At 43.9% G+C, this 17,760-nt stretch overlaps 1 protein-coding gene across 5 annotated transcripts in view; it reads right to left on the bottom strand.

Annotated features, from left to right (window-relative positions):
* Nucleotides 1-2,422: 2,422 nt before the first annotated feature.
* The window catches only part of FAM110B (family with sequence similarity 110 member B), a 148,420-nt gene continuing 133,082 nt past the window's right edge, over nucleotides 2,423-17,760 (bottom strand). For all 5 annotated transcript variants that reach the window (XM_064384211.1, XM_064384212.1, XM_012463745.2 and 2 more), the window contains one exon: nucleotides 2,423-5,299. In XM_064384211.1, coding sequence (XP_064240281.1) covers nucleotides 3,863-4,975 — 1,113 coding nt within the window. In that variant the 5' untranslated portion in view covers nucleotides 4,976-5,299 and the 3' untranslated portion in view covers nucleotides 2,423-3,862. The remainder of the gene's footprint in view (nucleotides 5,300-17,760) is intronic.

Below are 17,760 nucleotides of genomic sequence, written 5' to 3'. Positions count from 1 at the left end.
GCAAGTGTCTATGTGGTCTAGGAGGGAGGAGAAAGCATTCCTTCTAGAGTGAAGAGCCACTGAAACTCAGCAGCTATGACGGTTTTAGGATATGTCTACAAGTTCCTTGACATTCCTCCCTTTAAAATATGAGCCTCACTCCTCTCCCTGTTGGGCTATATTTAGTGACCCACTTTGAGCGAATTGAATGTGATAGACTGCCATCACACACATTGAATGTGTGTGACCCAGGTTACTGAACTGTATGAGGCAGTGTGGCATCCTCCTTGCTCCCTTTCCCTGGTCACTCTCTCTGGGGGAAAGCAGATGCTATGTTATAAGGACTCTCAGGCAGCCCCTGGGAGAGGCCCATGTTGTGGAGAATTGAGCCCTCTTGCTAATACCATGTAAGCCATCTTGGAAGTGGTCAAGCCCCATCTTGTCTGCAGCCTCGTGAAATAACCTGAGCCAACACCACTTTGCTAAGCCACTCTAGCATTCCTGACCCATAGGAACTATGGTAATTGTTTATCATTTTAAGTTACTAAGTTTTGGGATAATTTGTTACACAATAGATCACAAACACAGTGGTGAAAAGTTCCCAAAGGAAACTTCCCTTTGGTTGGAGCCTGGAGGCCTGGGCTGGGTGACTGAGATGCCCAACTTTCTCTGTTATAGGAAGTTAGGATTTAGCCTATCAGCAACCTATTCAAGCCAGAGGGTGTTTTTACACAGGGGAGTGATATGATCAGAGTTGATAGTATTTCTGGCATGAAATAGAATGGAGAAGAGGCTGATTAGGGCGTGACGGAGACTTCCAGTTAGGAACTTCTAGAATCAACAGTTCAGGTAAGAGATGATGAGAATATGAACTAAGGCAATGGCAGAAGGGGTGCATATGGAAGGCTGTCTTAAGATTTGGTGGTTTTCAGAAAGAAACAGGTAGTTTCTAAGGCCATCTAGTGCAATCATGTTTCACTCTGCATTGTGTAGGAAAAAAAAGTGTGAACTATATGACACCACCACATTTATATCAACATTATCGTCTTACACACATGCGATACTTCATGAGCTTAGAAGAATGAGCCCTTCATAAAGAGTACTTCACAAGAAATACCACACTCTTAGGATTTAATATTAAGCATTTGAAATAGTTCTTATAGAAATGCTAGTTCAAGAACAAAAAGAAAATAAAGAGCTCCGATCTTCCATTGGAACCAAAAGCCTCACATTTGTCCATTGTACAAGTAAGCCACAGAGGATTAGACTGAATTGTAGTGGGGTGATTTACAGTCCTGTGAATACAGAGCACACATAGTATTGCAATACTGGAAGATTCAAACACTGTCTATGACTCAAATAGCACAAGCAGTGAGAGTAAATTAGCTAAGTGCTCATCTCCCCAGAAAAGGGTTTCCTTGGGAAAATAATATCTATTTTTAATATGTCAGTAGCTTGTGAAAGAGATGAATATGTCAATGCTAAGTCATATGTGTTTTAAAAGGCCACATTTCTACGCAAATAGTAAGAAAGAAAAATTTTTTTTATTTTTATTTTTTTAGAAAATTTATTTTTATTCTATTATATTGAACACATTGTATCATCCCCACTCATAGCTGCATTCCAAAATAATTCCTCTGGGAAGCAGGGTTCTAGTTTTACTGAACATGAATAAAAGAACCAGGCAGAATTCAAAACCAGGAAAGTCAAGAAAGCAAATTTGCTTTTCAGAAGGAAAATGTTTATAAACAGTAATAGTTGAGAATCATATAATTTGTTTCTGAAAATTACCTTTTCAATAGGGCTTTATTTTACATTTGCATATTATATTGAATTTTGTAAGAAACATTAATTTTCAAATAACTTGATGTAATAAACAACCATGGAATACTCAGTGTCCAAATATAGCAGCTAGGACATGTCCAATAAGAGGTATATTATTTCTCTTAAAATAATGGGGAAAATCTAAGTTCCTTGAGGCAGAGACTGTGTTGTTGACTGTGGCAGTCCTGTGCCTACCGTGCTGTCTAAAAGGAGTCATTCCACAAGTGACAGGAATGAAGGAAGGAGTGGAGGAGCGAGTGTGTGGACACGTGCCATTGTACAGATGTTGGGCTGGCACAAATAAAAACAAAGCCATACATTTCAAAGATATACCTCCAAGGTAAGAACTCATAAATATTTACAACTCAAGAGTATTGTGGAAGATGTAAAAACATCCTGATGTTTAAGAAAAGACAAAAATAACACAAGTGTGAACCGAGATGCTGCAGCATATTTTAAGAACACTGCTGTTCAGAGTCATTGGAATATGGTGAAAACTTAATGAAATAATTGAAATAATAATTATTGACTATCAAAAATCTGCTTCTGATTCATAGTCAAAAGTTAAACTTCTGTGGAAGGAGAATAGAGAAGGACAAAGAGAAACCACCACCATTAGTGCCTGCACCAGAGCAATTTATTAGCATAACTTTTTCATTTTTTTCTTTAAAGATTTCGTAACAACTGAAGTATGTACAAAGTCTTACAGCATTTACACCATAAAAAGTTTCCTATTAGCTGACGAAGTCTAACGCAGTGCTGCTGGGAACTTCAGACGCAGCAAAAGCAATGAGGCAAACCACTTGTAGGTTTCCCTCTCTGCTGCCACATCTTGGTGTCAGCTGAGTGACAGCTAAGTGTACCACCTGGAAGACAGGTTAGTGGGGAAAAAAGGGGACAAGTTGACAGGCAGCACTAGAGACCATGGGGTGGAAAAGCTACATAGCATTGTGTTTCTACAGTTTCCTAGAGCTGTAACAAAGACCCACAGCCTGAGAGAATAACATACACAAGACAACAGAATCACGCTGCTCAGATATAGTTTAGCTACCAAGTGCATTCACTTTTGAATGGGAGGCTCTACTGATATGGCTGGTATTTCCATTTCTGTGCGAACCTGCACAAGCCCCACTCCCTTCCTCCAAATCAAACAACAACAAAGGGAGAGGGAAAGAAACAGCATGAAATTAGTAGTTCTTGACCAAAACAAAACAAAAAAACAAACGAACAAAAAAACCCACAAAAAACCATAACTTTTTTTTTAAAGGCATTCAGTATTTGTTTCAAGGTGGCCATTCTGTCAAAAGATAATATTAAAAATTTCTGAATTATCCCAAATCAGAACAACATCAACAAAACCCCCAAACGCCCAACCTCCTAGATTTACCCATCCTTCATTGTACCTGATCATCTTTCCTTGGGGTCAGTATTACACAGAACCACCAACATTTACACACTGAATCAGACACAAAACGTAGCATTGTTACCCAAACGACTGCTTCACTAAGTGGAAAGAGAATTTCAACATGTCAACGATTAATGTCAGGCTCACCACTTTATTCCACAGAAAACCCAGCCTGGTTCTATGCTCGGTCAGTCACTATCTGTTTACAGCAGATCCCAATCACTGTCCCATGGGAATAGTCTCACATGTAGGCAAAGTGGCTTTTTATTTCAAAAAGATTCTGCTCTCAACTTAAAAGCCAGTTGATAAAACTTTTAATTAAGACACAATAGCGCGGGATATAAAAACACAGGAACCACATAAATATCGAAGAAGTTGTATACCATTTTCATGTAAACAGTTTTGCTTAGGAGCAAAGCCCTAATCGGATTCTGGCCTGAAACTTTTGGCAGATGACGCGTGTTCAGCCAGGCTCTGCAGCGATGGTGACGTGGAAGCCAGGTCAGTCCCCATGTTGACAGGCATGCAACTTGAAAACATTGCACAACAAGCAACACAAAGAGTGGAGAAGCTCACAACACTTCAAGGAGACCTCACAACCTTCACAACTGCATATGCACAGAGAACCACCCTCCCTCCTTTCCACACACTGTCTTACACGTGGGAGACCTTCTGTGACTCTCTAGCTTGTTTGATGCTATATAACCACTTGATGATTCTAGCATTTCTTTCGATGGCAGAAATGCCATACGGCACACGGTCATTGGCACTGTCATCATTTCTAAGGTCACTGTTACTGTCCTGAGACTGTTCACAGTCTGAGCTGATCATGCTTGCGCTGCGGAAGTTGAGGGATATGATGTCAGAATTAGCCCTTGCAAAGTTTTCCATGCCCAGGTTTTCCAGCTCTTCTGGGTCCAGCCCACAGTAGTTGAAGAACCTCTCCACGTCCGCGTCCACTCGGAAATATCTGTCACTCAAGTCTGACTTAGATCGCTGGAGGGAGGGTCTCCGGCTGACTCCACAAGCTGGTTCCACAGGATCGGCCTCGGGGGACTTCATGGAGGCGATGGCTGCGATTTTGGGCTTGGGAGGCAGGGGAGGGGCAGAGCTACTGCAGGGGATGGCCTTGAGGGGCTTCACGCTCGTCACCTTGCGGATGTCCGAGGAGCTGTGGGACACGTGGAGGAAGGACTCGGCCGACTGCTCCAGCAGTCTCCTGCTCACGTGGGAGCCGCCCTCCTGCGGGCTGCCGCGGCCCTGCGTGGGGTAGACCTTCAGGGACTCCGCGAAGGAGTGCCGGTGCAGGTCGGTGGCTTCCGAGCGGTGGGGCGGCCAGTTGCGGGAGCTGTGCTTGTGCCCTGAGCCCGAGCTGGAGCCCTCGGAGCTATTGATGATGTTCTTCAGGATCTCCAGCTTGAGGTTCTCCCTCTGCACGCCGCTCTCGGTCTTGGCGTGGTTGCCGAACACTTTGAGCGTGGGGCTGCCCAGCGCGCGCTTGGCAGCCGGGCACACCGGGGGCTTGGCCAGCACGGCGGGCTTCACCGGCTCCTGCTTGGCGTTGATCACCTCCTGGCTCTTGACGTACTTGGCCTTGTCGGCCTCCAGCCTCTCCACGGCGCTGAGCCTCTTGGGGTTGGGCTCGGCCTGCCTGCGGAAGTAGTCTGGCCCCTTGTTGAGGATGCGCAGGGGCACGGCCGAGGTGAAGGTGCCCGCGGGGCTGACCGGCTTCACCATGCTACCTGTCTGTAGGGTCTCCGTGGGCATGGTGGGCGGTCTTTCCCCGGCAGCCGTGTTGGATGCTCTTCTGGGCGCCTCCGCACGGCCTGAATAGACACATGTACATGAAGCAACGCGGGCGGCGGGTGCAGCCTGGGAGCGAGTGTCAGCAGCGGCGGCCGCAGCAGCGCCTCATCTCACAGCTCATTAACCGCCGCGGTGGCTTTCACACACTTTTGTCCCCTTCCAGGCAGCCCTTGGACAAAAAGGCCACAAGCCACAAGTTCCTTTAATCTGCTTCGCTGCCTCCTTTCTTCTCCCTGAAGGAGGTGGGAGTCTCCTCCAGGTCTTTGTGTTCAACTGCAGGCAGAGCTGAAACACAAAACAACCAACCGCGGGTTAGGAGGGGCGGGTGACATCACGGCTCTAGCAACAAACCCCGCAGTGCCCCCGCCCCGCCCCTGCGCGGCCGGCCGAGGGTCGCAGGCCGCAGCTCCGGAGCTGTTCCCCCAACCGCGCGAGGGGGACGACCCGGGCTGTGTGCCCCCGCCTGCGCCGACGCGCGGCAGCACAGCGCGGTGCTGGGAAGAAAGAAAGAAAGGGCTGAGGTTTCCCACGCGCGAACTCTTCCAGCTGCCTCCGGATTGGTGAGATCCGCCTTCTGAACATGCCCGGTTGGCACTTCTTAGCTCAAAACCCAGCAAATACTAGATGAACGTAGAAATGAGGGCCTAGCCAAGCCCGGTTCCCCAGCTCATTACAGGCCACCGAGTTCCTACGAATCCTTCTTTTGCAATGAAGCAAAACTTCTCCCTCCTTATTCCCCTCGTACCACCACATCTCTCAGGAACGCTTGCAACAGTCACTTTTTAAACTTCATAAACTGAAAAGGGTAAGAAATGGGATTGGCAGCAAAGCTACAAAGTTAAAACAAAACAAAACTCAACATGTTTCAGTTATCTTACTTTGGCCAACCAATGTATTTAAAAACACTTTCTTCTGCAAACCACCAATGTGTATGGAGTTCCTCCCATTAAACACAAGCTTACTTTTTTTTAACATTAGAAGAAACCTAGAAATACTTCTGGATTTACCATATGAGTAGATAATTTGATTGTCCCCAAGTGCTCCATAATTTTTCATACTTAATGAGCAGAAATCAAAAGTTTCTTTATGGTATGTATATTCCCAAATCCCCTACAGTACTAGGAACAAAATCTTAAAAATGTCAATTATACCAATCCCAGCACTTTGGGAGGCGGAGGCGGGTGGATCACGAGGTCAAGAGATAGAGACCATCCTGGCCAACATGGTGAAATCCCATCTCTACTAAAAATACAAAAAATAGCCGGGCATGGTGGCCTGTGGTCCCAGCTATTCGGGAGGCTGAGGCGGAAGAATCGCTTGAACCCAGGAGGCAGAGGTTGCAGTGAGCCAAGATTGCACCACTGCACGCCAGCCTGGCGATAGAGCAAGACTCTGTTTCAAAAAAAAAAAAAAATTCACTCATACCTCAAAATACGTTACTTTAATACTACAGAAAACTTGAGTCACAGGTAAGCTTTCATGGGACAACGTGACTACCAAGCCAACAACAACAAATCCCACTTCAATAGCAGAACGTTTATCAATATTCCTACTATAATTCTATAAGGAGTCTTTCTATTTCATATTCCATACAATGTAACACTTACCCTGCAGTCCCTGGAACAGCTCCTCTCATAGCCTGTTACTGCAGGCAGAGAACATTTACAAATGCATCAGCACTCCAAACAACGGCTAATGACCTTATCAGCATCTTTGGTTATAATTAGAAATGTTCAGAGAGTAACCTATTCAACTAGCATGCCAAATAACTAACATTTAAAATAGATAACGTCATATTACAACCAAATCTGCTGATATTCCTCCTTATAATCTTCTGAAATTCTTAAATCTCTAAATGCAACCCATCACCGTGTTTTGTTAGAGATAATTTTAGTAATCTTCGAAGGGATTTGTTCTAATAAAAATATTTTCCTATGCAAGATTTGAGAAGCCCCAAGGAAATACCTACATTAACAATTTCCTTTAATTGTGTGGTTCTATTTTGATACCTCAATTTAGTTTCAAAAACCACCTCCTCCCATTAAGACGAAATGAGATTGTTTCTTTGAACACATGTTGAATGAAATGCAAGAAGGAAGCCCCGATTCCTCTGGAGGCACAATCTCATCCTCTTTACAGAGAAGACTCAGAGCCAGAGCAGGCAGCAGAGCCTGGGCCAGGATGCAACTCTGAGGGCATCATACCCAGGTCTCTTGGGAGAGGTCTGACCCCAGGACAATATCAGAAGGTTTAGGGACAGTGAGGGGCAGGACCAAGATCCGCACCCTTCAACTTTGTGCCTGAGGACCAGAGTGGGAACACCATCCAGTGGGCAGTGGGAGACAAAGCTCATCTCCCTTCTCCTGGGGCATGAGTTAGTTGGACAAGATTCCTTCAATCCTGTCTTACTCTAAATTCGCGAGGTTCTGAGGATCTAAGAATGAAGGACTTCTTTCCAGTTTCAAAATGGCACGTTGGAATACTGGTGAATGACTGAACTTTTCTATGGTCCTGCACTGACTGTTCTTAGGACAAAGCGCTTTGAAGATGAGCTGTAGTTCTCATGTAACATCACTCCTCACATCTTCTCTTCTAGTTCCATCATATTAGGACCAGAAGCCTACTACACCCCTGGCCTGGCCTTCCGTGCACACCTGCAGGTCTGTTATGGTAGGCTTTGGAACTGCTGGCAACACTGAATAAAAAGCCTGACTTTTGGTCAGGCACGGTGGCTCATGCCTGTAATCCTAGCACTTTGGAAGGCCGAGATGGGCGGATCACAAGGTCACGAGTTAGAGACCAGCTTGGCCAACATGGTGAAACCCCCTCTCTACTAAAGAAAAAAAAGTTAGCCCAGCACAGTGGTGCGTGTCTGTAATCCCAGCTGGAGATTGAGGCAGGAGAACTGCTTGAACCCGGGACATAGAGGTTGCAGTAAGCTGAGATCACGCCACTGCACTCCAGCCTGAGTGACGGGACAAGACCCTGTCTCAAAAAAAAAAAAGCCTGACTGTCGATTAACAAGAGTGAGAACTACCATCTATCTTCTAGGAAGCATTCTCCAGAAAGCTTCTTGTCTTTCTCGCATGCTGCTTTCTCTAGTCATGCAGCAGACACCGTCAGGACGGCTACTCCAGCACTCACAATTGTTCCACACTCCAAAACCCGTGTGAAAGAACTACGTCAGAAATAGCAATTATCTGTAAGTACTTCGTACCTCATTTTCTTTTGGCTTCCACCCCTTCCCCATGCTATTCCCAATTTCCCTAATAATTTTCAACACAGTGATGATGTTTTGACATGAGCATGGATAGAGTTTGCAGTTCTGATGTGAACTCTGGGAAGGAAAAAAAACAACATTATCTTATTGAAAGACCCAAAAGCAACAGAAAAAAACTAAGGATACTGTTTGGGGTGTGGTAGGATACTAAGGCATACTCCAAGTTTTCTACCTGGTGTAGCCAACGAAGTAAACCTACTTCAAAGATAAGCAGGTGACTTAGGCTGCTCGTTCTTGTAATATTTACTCAATCCTTAACTCTCATTCTTTTATTTTTTACTATGAAACAGTGTTGGCAGGGACAGGGCTGTATAGTGCTGGAGAAATACTCTGAGTTTTGTACGAGATAACCATCAAGTCAGTTCAGAGAGCACTGTGGCACATGACACTCCACTGTCTTTGGCCTTGCTGCCAGCGCTCTCATGTCCTGAATAGCCCTGAGATGCAGCCAGGCACTGATGGGATGGTCAGGCCACCTGCCAGGCTGCGAGGGGCTTCTTGTTGTTTTGAGGAATGAAAATTAGATCTTGGCCCTGTAGGGTTTCATCAACAAAAGTAATTATATAGTCTTGCCTGATCCTTGACTTATGACTCAGGATGGAGAACACAGCCCGAGGGTGGGAGAAACTTCCATTCGCAAACCATCTTGGCTCTATTCTATTCTGTTTAATATCCATTTGAAAATTTCATGAAGGGATTAAAAGGATGGGGGGGAAAAGAAACTTGGCAGAGCCAAGGTGCTAAATGGTTTGCTGAATCAGAGCAGATATGAACTCAAATGTGAATTCAAAAGCAATCTGGCCTGGGGGTGACGGTGGCGGGGTGGGGGCATATCATCTTTGGGGGAGTCCTGGTCTGTGCAGGGAGAACATGTGTCACATAGAGCCAGCTGAGGGCAGAGCGTGCAAAGACAAGGAAGAGCAATGTTATCTCCCACTACTCACTCTAGTGGTGCTTCTCAACCTTTAATGGGCCTGCAAACCCCTCGAGGATCTCCTTAAAGCACAGTGTGATTTGTTAGATACGGGGTGAGGCCCCAGATTATGGATTTCTCACCAGATCGCAGGTGATGCTGTTTGTTGCCTTTGAGTAGCAACAGGAAAGGGGGCAAACCCATTTCCGTGCTAGCCAGCATCCTATTAGAACCCAAATGCCTCCAGCACAGAGGAAACAGGCCAAAGTTTCTTCTGTGAATGAGCAAAAATCTGAGCTTTTAAGGCCCAGAAACAGCAATCTCAGAGAATTCTAAGTTTTTAAAACCAAAGTGGCCTGAACCTTTCTAATTTCTAATCTGTCAGCTCCTCACAGGTGCCGTCAGGTGAACAGGACCCTCAGCTGAACTATAACCTTGGGGAGACTTAAGAACATTTGCAATCCTGAAGGCGGTTAGATACAGGGAATGAACATCATATACAGATTATTATTTTTTTTAAAAAAAGCTAAAGCCACAGTTCCTGTAATCCGGGCAATTTGTGCTTCGAAGCCTTTGAGGCCAGGCCAATAATGGGAGAGTGTGTGGCCTGGGGAAAGGAACCTCCAGCTAAGGGCTGCCATGGGGAATGTGGCTCACTGTTGACACAGCAGCAAATCCAGAGCTCTGCACAAACTCTCCGATTTAAAAATTCAATATTAAAAACATTGTTGGCCAAACTTCAGTCTGCTGTTTTGTTACGTCCTCTTTAAAGAGTGCTTCCAGTAACTAAAAAGAAAAGGATAGTTAATGCCTAATTGGTCTTTAAATTTTCAGTAGGAAAGAAAGCGATGGAGTTAGAGCAAGGGCCCTGGGAACTGAACACGACCTGGGTTCACCCACAGAAGTTTCTATGTGAGAGTGAGTAATTCCCCTGTGTCTTACAGCAGAAAAACGGGGGTAACACTATTCAAGAGCAAGCCTGAGTAATTCAGCTCTAAGTCACCTAACATTTCAGTGTCCTGATTTTCTTATCTATAAAAATAAATGTGTTGAATCTGGTGAGCTGAAAAATGTCTTCAGCTCAAACATTCTTGGGAGCAAATAAAAGAAGCAATTTACCTTTGAAGTTATTAAGAATTCTAGAACTGATTCTTCTAGTTTCCTAACGTGCCAGATAACAAAACGTTTACAGTATGTGTAAAACTGTTCTCTGGAACACCGCTTTTTTATTTTTCTGGTAATGGCATTTGTGCTTACTGACTTTAGCCTCCAGCTTGACTCCGATCACTCTCATATCTATGCTCTCGGCTCCCCTTTTGAGAACAGGGTCACACCCTTGTCTTTGAAGTAAAAATGCAGTTTCCCATGACAATGCTAACTTTTGGATTCTTTACAAATGTAAGAGAAATGCACTTAGTGCTGACCGAATTAAGGCTGTGTTCAATCAGTTAGTACCTATTGGTGGAACAATTATGTGTAAGACATAAAGAAGTAGAAAAATCCTGAACTTAAAAAAAATTCAAAATGCATTTGATAAATGTGAATTGAACGAATGATGTAGAAAATAAATTTGTCAGGACTGTGGCAAAGAACTTGAAGGGAAGGGAAGGGTAGGGAGGAGACAAACTCCAGTGAAGGCCCAGGAGGCGAGGGCACCCCTCATCAGGGCAGCTTTTGAGTTTATGGTACATTCAAGACACTCCAATGGCTCGCATGGAGTGCTAGGGGACAGTGGTCAGAGGCCAACTAGGTGTAGGGGAAGGGCAGATGACTTTGGACTTTATGAGGTAATTGAGCATTAGTGACAATGTCATATTTGTATTTTTAAAAATCCTTCGGCTGCAATATGGGGACAGGATGAGTGGGGATTATGTGTGGCTGCAGAGAGATGGGTCAGAGCTTCCCGGGGAGGGGACATGGCAGCTGGGCTCTGAGCACTGGCCAGTATGGCACTGCCTATGGTTCTGCCCCATAATGGTTGAGTAACCCTGGGCAGGTCACTTTATCTTCTCGTGCCTCAGATCTCCCGTCTGGAAAATGGGGATAGCAATAGTACCTAGCTCTTTAGGGTTTTTTGAGTGGGTTAAATAAAAGCACACAGGCATTTTCATTCACTTCACTCTTACCAGGAGGGTGACTTTAGGATGAAGAAAAGCGTGGACAGTTTAAAGGGATGTTTAAGAGGCACGGTCAGACGCGGTGGCTCACAACTATAATCCCACTTTGAGAGGCCATGTGGGTGGGTCACTAGGTCAGGAGATTGAGACCAGCCTGGCTAACACGGTAAAACCCTGTCTCTACTAAAAATACAAAAAATTAGCTGTGGGTGGTGACACATGCCTGTAGTCCCAGCTACTTGGGAGGCTGACACAGGATAATCACTTGAATCTGGGAGGTGGAGATTGCAGTGAACTGAGTTCGTGCCACTGCACTCCAGCCTAGGTGACAGAGCAAGACTCTGTATCAAAAAAAAAAAAAAAAAAGAGGTGCACTGGGCCGAACTGGGAGACAGACAGGATGCAGAAGGTGAGGAGGTACATGTTGAGGATGAGTCATTTCCGGCTGCCCACTTGACTAGAAGTGGTTGGTGGGAAGTATACACTTTCCTCTCCAATCCTTGCTCCCTTCTTCCTCTGTACCCTCGGCTTAATTCAAACAGAACTACAACTACGGTGGTTCCTCCACACCCACTGTGTCCATTTCTGCTGCTCCCTCTGCCTGAGCCATTTTTAGCCAACAGCAATGCCATTCCATTGCTTCCTTTATTTACCCATTTTATTTAGACATTTATTTATTCATTTTAATTAATAAGACATGCTATCTTTCTCCACATCTTCCCTTTTCCTTCTCTTCCAAGCACATCACCATTTTCATTAGCCCCTTTTATACGGCGAGCATAACTTGTAAAGCATCCAAAAGTAAAGGAGAAAAGTGAAAGAGTGAATGGAGGAGTAAAAGGCATGTACCAAAAAAGACTGACTTCACACACTATAAATTGGACAGAAAGTATGAAATCAGAGGGCCAACCATCTGGAAACATTAAGTCAAAACCACCATCCTTTCAGGACTTGCACTTTTCCAGTTACTGAATGATGTGTCTTTTTCTTTCTTATCTCCATGGTGAAATCCCTCACCATCTATAATTTTGACGGCTGAATTTTCTCTTTCTGACCTTACTATTGCCATCAGCAATCAGCTCTGGATTGCAAGTAAAATAATTTTCTTGACAACACTACTATCACGTTATAAATTCCTTTCAAACCACAGACTTTTTCTAATCACATTTAAACTTCTGATTCCAGTATTCTAGTCATATTTTAGCCTATTCTTTCAGCTGACTAGAGTAGGTCTTCCAGTGTTATTTAATAAAGTATCCCCTTGCTCTAGGTTTCCATTATTTTGTTTTAATTAGGCACTTTAATTTTTTCCACAAGATGAGTAAATAATTTCTCCACTTTTGCAGCAACCTTTAAAAGTCCTGTTTCTTTTGACACATCTACTCTATACGACTAGAGGATGGGAAGAAAATGTTGAACCAAGCATAGAGATGCAGGGAAGGCCAACTTTTACCTTCCGAAGTTTTTACAGATACAGATCAAGGAATGTCCACCCCCGTGGCGTTCCTGAGGTGTGTTGAGGGATACTAGTGCAACAGCACAAAACTCGCACAGGCATGTTATTTTGACGTAAGTGAATATGCACTACGTTGTGGCAGGATCCTCCAAGTGGTAAGTCAGGAGGGAGTGGACTGGGTACAGTTTGTTACCCACAAAGATTTCTCATGATGTCAGGTGGGCAAGGCAAGCTGGCAAGTCTACTGGAATGGGAGTAGCTTTGTCTCAGGAGAACAGCATCAGGCCAGTCTAAAGCCCTTCATTCAGTGCTCAGGTACACAATGGTGGCTATAGCCTCCTCTCATTTCACACTGGCTAGGGTTGAATTCAGGGGCACCCAAAAAGCCCAACACAGGTCCCTTGGAGCTGAGAAGCCTGGGAAATGGCTTATACCTCCAGTCTGGGAAGTCTAAGGGCAGAGTATGTAATGGACTCTCTAACCAGACCACCCAGGCAGCATGAAGCTGCCTTTCCACGGGCACAAGGATGAGGGTTTGCTCAGCCCACGCATGTGCCAGAGGAAGGTGGTCTGGGAGTATTCTCAAAGAAGTCTTCTCAAAGGAGACCGACAGAGAAAATGTCCGCCCACAGCCCTCCTCTGAGAAGGCTGGGGGCATCCACTAGCTGGGGGAAAGGTGTGGCTGCCTCCAGGAAACCAAAAGCTCCCAGAGAGAAGCAGCTCTGAAATGTGCCATGCCCAAAGGACATCGATTTCTGCTGCAAGAGCCAAGGAGAGAAACCCTGTCACCTCCACTGAATGCTCTGCCCATCCATTGCTTATTACGCACCCATGCAGGGTCTGCCCAGTACGGGCTGGAAGAGCTACGTGATAAGGAGCAGGAAAGGAGCTGGAACAAGGAAAGGGGGGAAAATGATGTTTGTTAAGTCCTCTTCTCCACAGGGTCTCCAAGCCAATGCGGGTCTGAGCCGGGAGAAGAGAAACCAATTTAACTGGACCAGAGGTGGAGTTTTGATCTTGATGTGAGGCAGCACTTTCCCATGTCTGAAACTGATCTGGGGCTCTAAATTATTGAAGGTGAACTGAAAAGGCTGCAGGTCCTGTCTGAGATTTCATCTAGGCATAGAAATGAGAAGTCAGTGGGGCAAATGCTTAGGGCATGGAAAAAGAACACAGGACAATTGACCCGGAGCAAGTTCTTCCAGCTGGTGTACTGGAGTTTCCTCATTTATGGAACACTGATAACCATGAATCCTACATTTAATTGGCTGGGGTGACAATTCCTTGAGGTGACACCTAAAAGTGCTCAGTGAGGAGCTCAGCCCAGAATTTGTTCAGTAAATGTAAGCTATTATTATTATTATTATTATTATTGTTGTTGTTGTTGTTATTTTTTGAGATGGAGTCTTGCTGTATTGCCCAGGCTGGAGTGGAATGGCATGATCTCGGCTCACTGCAACCTCCGCCTTCTGGGTTCAAGCAATTCTCCTGTCTCAGTCTCCTGAGTAGCTGAGATTACAGGTGCCTGCCACTGTGCCTGGCTAATTTTTGGTATTTTTAGTACAGATGGGGTTTCACCATGTTGGCCAGGCTGGTCTCAAACTCCTGACATCAAGTGATCCACCCATCTTGACCTCCTAAAGTGGGACTGCAGTCATGAGCCACCATGCCCAGCCAATGTAAGCTATTATTAAATGCTGTTCCCAGTGTCTGCAACTTGGCACTGATAATCACCATCATTAGATTTCAAGCTTTATGGTAAATGAATGATCTTTTGTCTTAAAATGATTCCATTACTCTCAACTGATAGAGCCTGTCAAAGAGGATTGACCGTGCAGTTTCAGGCTAAAAGGTCACTTGTATGACCCCATTTTTATTTGAGTTACAGAGAAAATATGTGGTTTCAAATTTCAAAGCAAACAGTTATGTGAGTGAAACAGGCTACAGTAAACAATAAAGCCATTATTACAAATGAAATCAAACCTAAAGTTGGTGGTAGGAGAAAAACAGCAGGTCAAATCTCAATCCACGATGGATTCTTTACTTCAATGCCATTCTCCAAGGTCATTTAGAGAAGTCGTCCACATGCTTCATTTTCATTTGTAAGTAAAGCCATGAACAAAAATGTTAGAAGTTGCTTTTAAAATGTTTTCATCCTATTTAAGACAGCTATAATGAAATAGAGAGTCAGAAAAAAATTCACATTTCCAGTTTAACATTCTTCCTTGGCCTAAGGTAAGGAAAGTAGAGGGCCCCAACTTGCATCAGTGAGGGGGAGCCTTACCTTTTACCTGGGATTACAGAAATCAATGCTGTGCATAACCAATGCCAAGAATCATCTGGAAATATAATGACTTGCTTAATGAAAATTACTGTAAGTAATTAAAAAGCAGAGCTACTAGAATTCCTAATGCAAATCCAGTAAGAATGCCTGCCCTATCCAAACAAATATAAAATGATTCCCTTTTCTGCCAGTGTTTCCTCTCCTGTGGAGGTCTTTATGGGGCTTCATGTTCAGCTGTGACAATGTGTGAGGCCATGACCTAATATTAAATGAATGTGGAGTTCAAGGGACAACTGCCATTTTTTACACACTAGTCTCCAGTCACAGGGTTTATAAGACTCGCTGGTTACTGTGAGTGTGAGGGTTAGTGGGTTCCCCATTTTGGGTGAACCAAGCACACCTTCCAGCAGCAGTAATAACAACTCAATGAACTCAGCGATTATAAACTCTGGTGGTAACTCCTGCAGTTCATGAGGCACTGTGCTGTGAGTTCCCACACCTCATCTCAGCGAGCCTCGTTAAGAGGCGGTCTGATCCTCTTGTATAGAGGGGAGGGTGAGTACTGGTGAGCGGCAGGGAGAGCCCAGACCAGAAGCCAGGGCGGTGTGGATCTGGGGAGCGATGCCCAGTGCTTCTACCAAGGTCGATTTTAAGTGCCTGCGCTTTGCATGTGACTGGTTTCTCTTTTAGCTGTGTAAACTTGTACTCCAGGGCAAATCTAGCACAAATGATTAAGAAAGTTTACTGTGTCAATATAAATAGAACATTATTTTTTGAAAAAAATTTTAATGTCTAATAAACAGCCTTAGGGCAGAAGATGATATTTACTCTGAAATAAAATGTGTGTTATAACAAAATTATGAAATATCTAAACTTGACGGGAGAAAAAGTGGTATTTTGGGGGAACTCCTCTGTGAGCGTATTAGATAAATGGCTACCTAAATTATGTTAAAAAGTTACCTGTTAGTAATGATCCCTTACTATTAGGCACACACAGTGTCCCTAAAACTGTGTTAATGCCCCGTTAGTAATGATTATTTCTTACTAAGCACATAGGATGTCCCCAGAATTGTAATCATGCCTTTCACACATTTTTAAGTTTCATCCTGTGAGTAGCTCTACATCAAGTGTTGTTATCGCCATTTTACAGATGAGGAAACTGATGTCCAGAGGCACTAAAGAGGTTGTCTAAGACATTCGGCTATGGAGGGGCGAGGGCTCCATACTGAAGTGGGTACAAGGATGGTTGGTCCACTCCACCTTGTCACAGTGTTGTTTCAGCTCTTAAAGAGATATGTATGAAGAACCAAATGCATTTTTAAATGCTTTATATTAAAGTAATATGGCTCAGGCACCCACACTAATTATATTTGACTTCTGAAAATCTACTGTTTTGGCCATTCATTGCTTAGTATTAATTCCAGCTTCCTCCAGAGGGTGAAGGAGGAAAAAAAAATCTTGATTTTTGTTAAAGCAAATAACCATGCTACTTGTTAATAGCTTAAATGCACAAAAGGTAAAAGGTTTATAAACTGGGTTTTGTTCATTTTAAATTTTCCTTCTTTATGCTACTGACTGCGGATCTATCAAAGTTGGCTAAACTTCGATGAAAATAATGAAAGATATTTGAAAAAGAACAGTAAGCAACCTAAGACTGTGGCTTCATTCTATCTTACTGCACAGAACATAAGAGCAGAGATCACCCAATTTTACTGCTATTTTTACTAAAGTCCTCAGCTATGCACATAGTATGCATTCATTCAAATGCTCACTGAGTTGAACTAAAATACTACACATTCAGTAGAGTATCTAGCACACCCTTTCAGATTGTAAAGGCCCAAAGCAAATGTCAGATAAAGTCTTGGGAAGTGAAGTTGAGAATGTTTATGTATTTGAAATGATACTCAAAGCACCTCTTTTTGACTGGAAATTATGGTGTAATAGAAGGCAAATACACAGAGACTGTTTATTCACAATCTAACATACACATTAGCACTGATTTGTGCTTAGCGCACAAATAAGGTGCAAAAGGAAATTAATACAAGGTAGAATTTTACAGAGGAGCCAGTAAGTTCACTTAAAAAAATAATGAATATTGTTGATCTCATTTGTCAAGAAACACCTAGAATTATTTTCCATCTCTTGAAGAGTTCTTAGTATAGCAGTTGTTAGAACAATTAGTTCTTTGCCTTAAGTATACTCTGAAAAAAAACAGCTTATTTTTCATTTCTGTGGATTCAGACTGAACTGTGTGATAAATAATCTTCAAAATAAGACGTAAGAAGATAGACACCTATTTCTTGCAGCACATATTTTCATCTTTCTAGCACTTAACACTTCTTACATAAAATCATTTTCAAATCTAAAATGTTAAAGGTAAGGAAGGCTTCATCACAATTTGCACTTGAAATATTATTTTTGGGTTCAAGTGACAGGAAGCTCAGCATTGACTATTAAGTTCATTCACCTTGCCCAGGCCCATTTCAGCTCTGCCATTGGGCTTCTTGGAAGGAAAGCAGCAGGCTTGGGTCCTGCTAGGCAGAGCTAGGTTGGGTCCAGCTGTGCCTGAAGGTAGGCACTCCCTTAGGAGGGAGAGGAGAGACTGTGTTAGAAGGATCTGGGTCTGCGGTCACAGACTCTGTCCCCTCTATTCAGCCTCCCCCAGCCAAGACTCCCTTCTCCTTCCCAGGCTCTTT

Source organism: Aotus nancymaae, unplaced genomic scaffold (assembly GCF_030222135.1).
Source record: "Aotus nancymaae isolate 86718 unplaced genomic scaffold, 86718_ANA_hifiasm-v0.15.2.pri h1tg000036l, whole genome shotgun sequence".
In the NCBI taxonomy this organism is placed as follows: domain Eukaryota; kingdom Metazoa; phylum Chordata; class Mammalia; order Primates; family Aotidae; genus Aotus; species Aotus nancymaae.
Note: the sequence above shows the minus strand (reverse complement) of the source record. Positions and strands in the feature narration are given on the sequence as shown.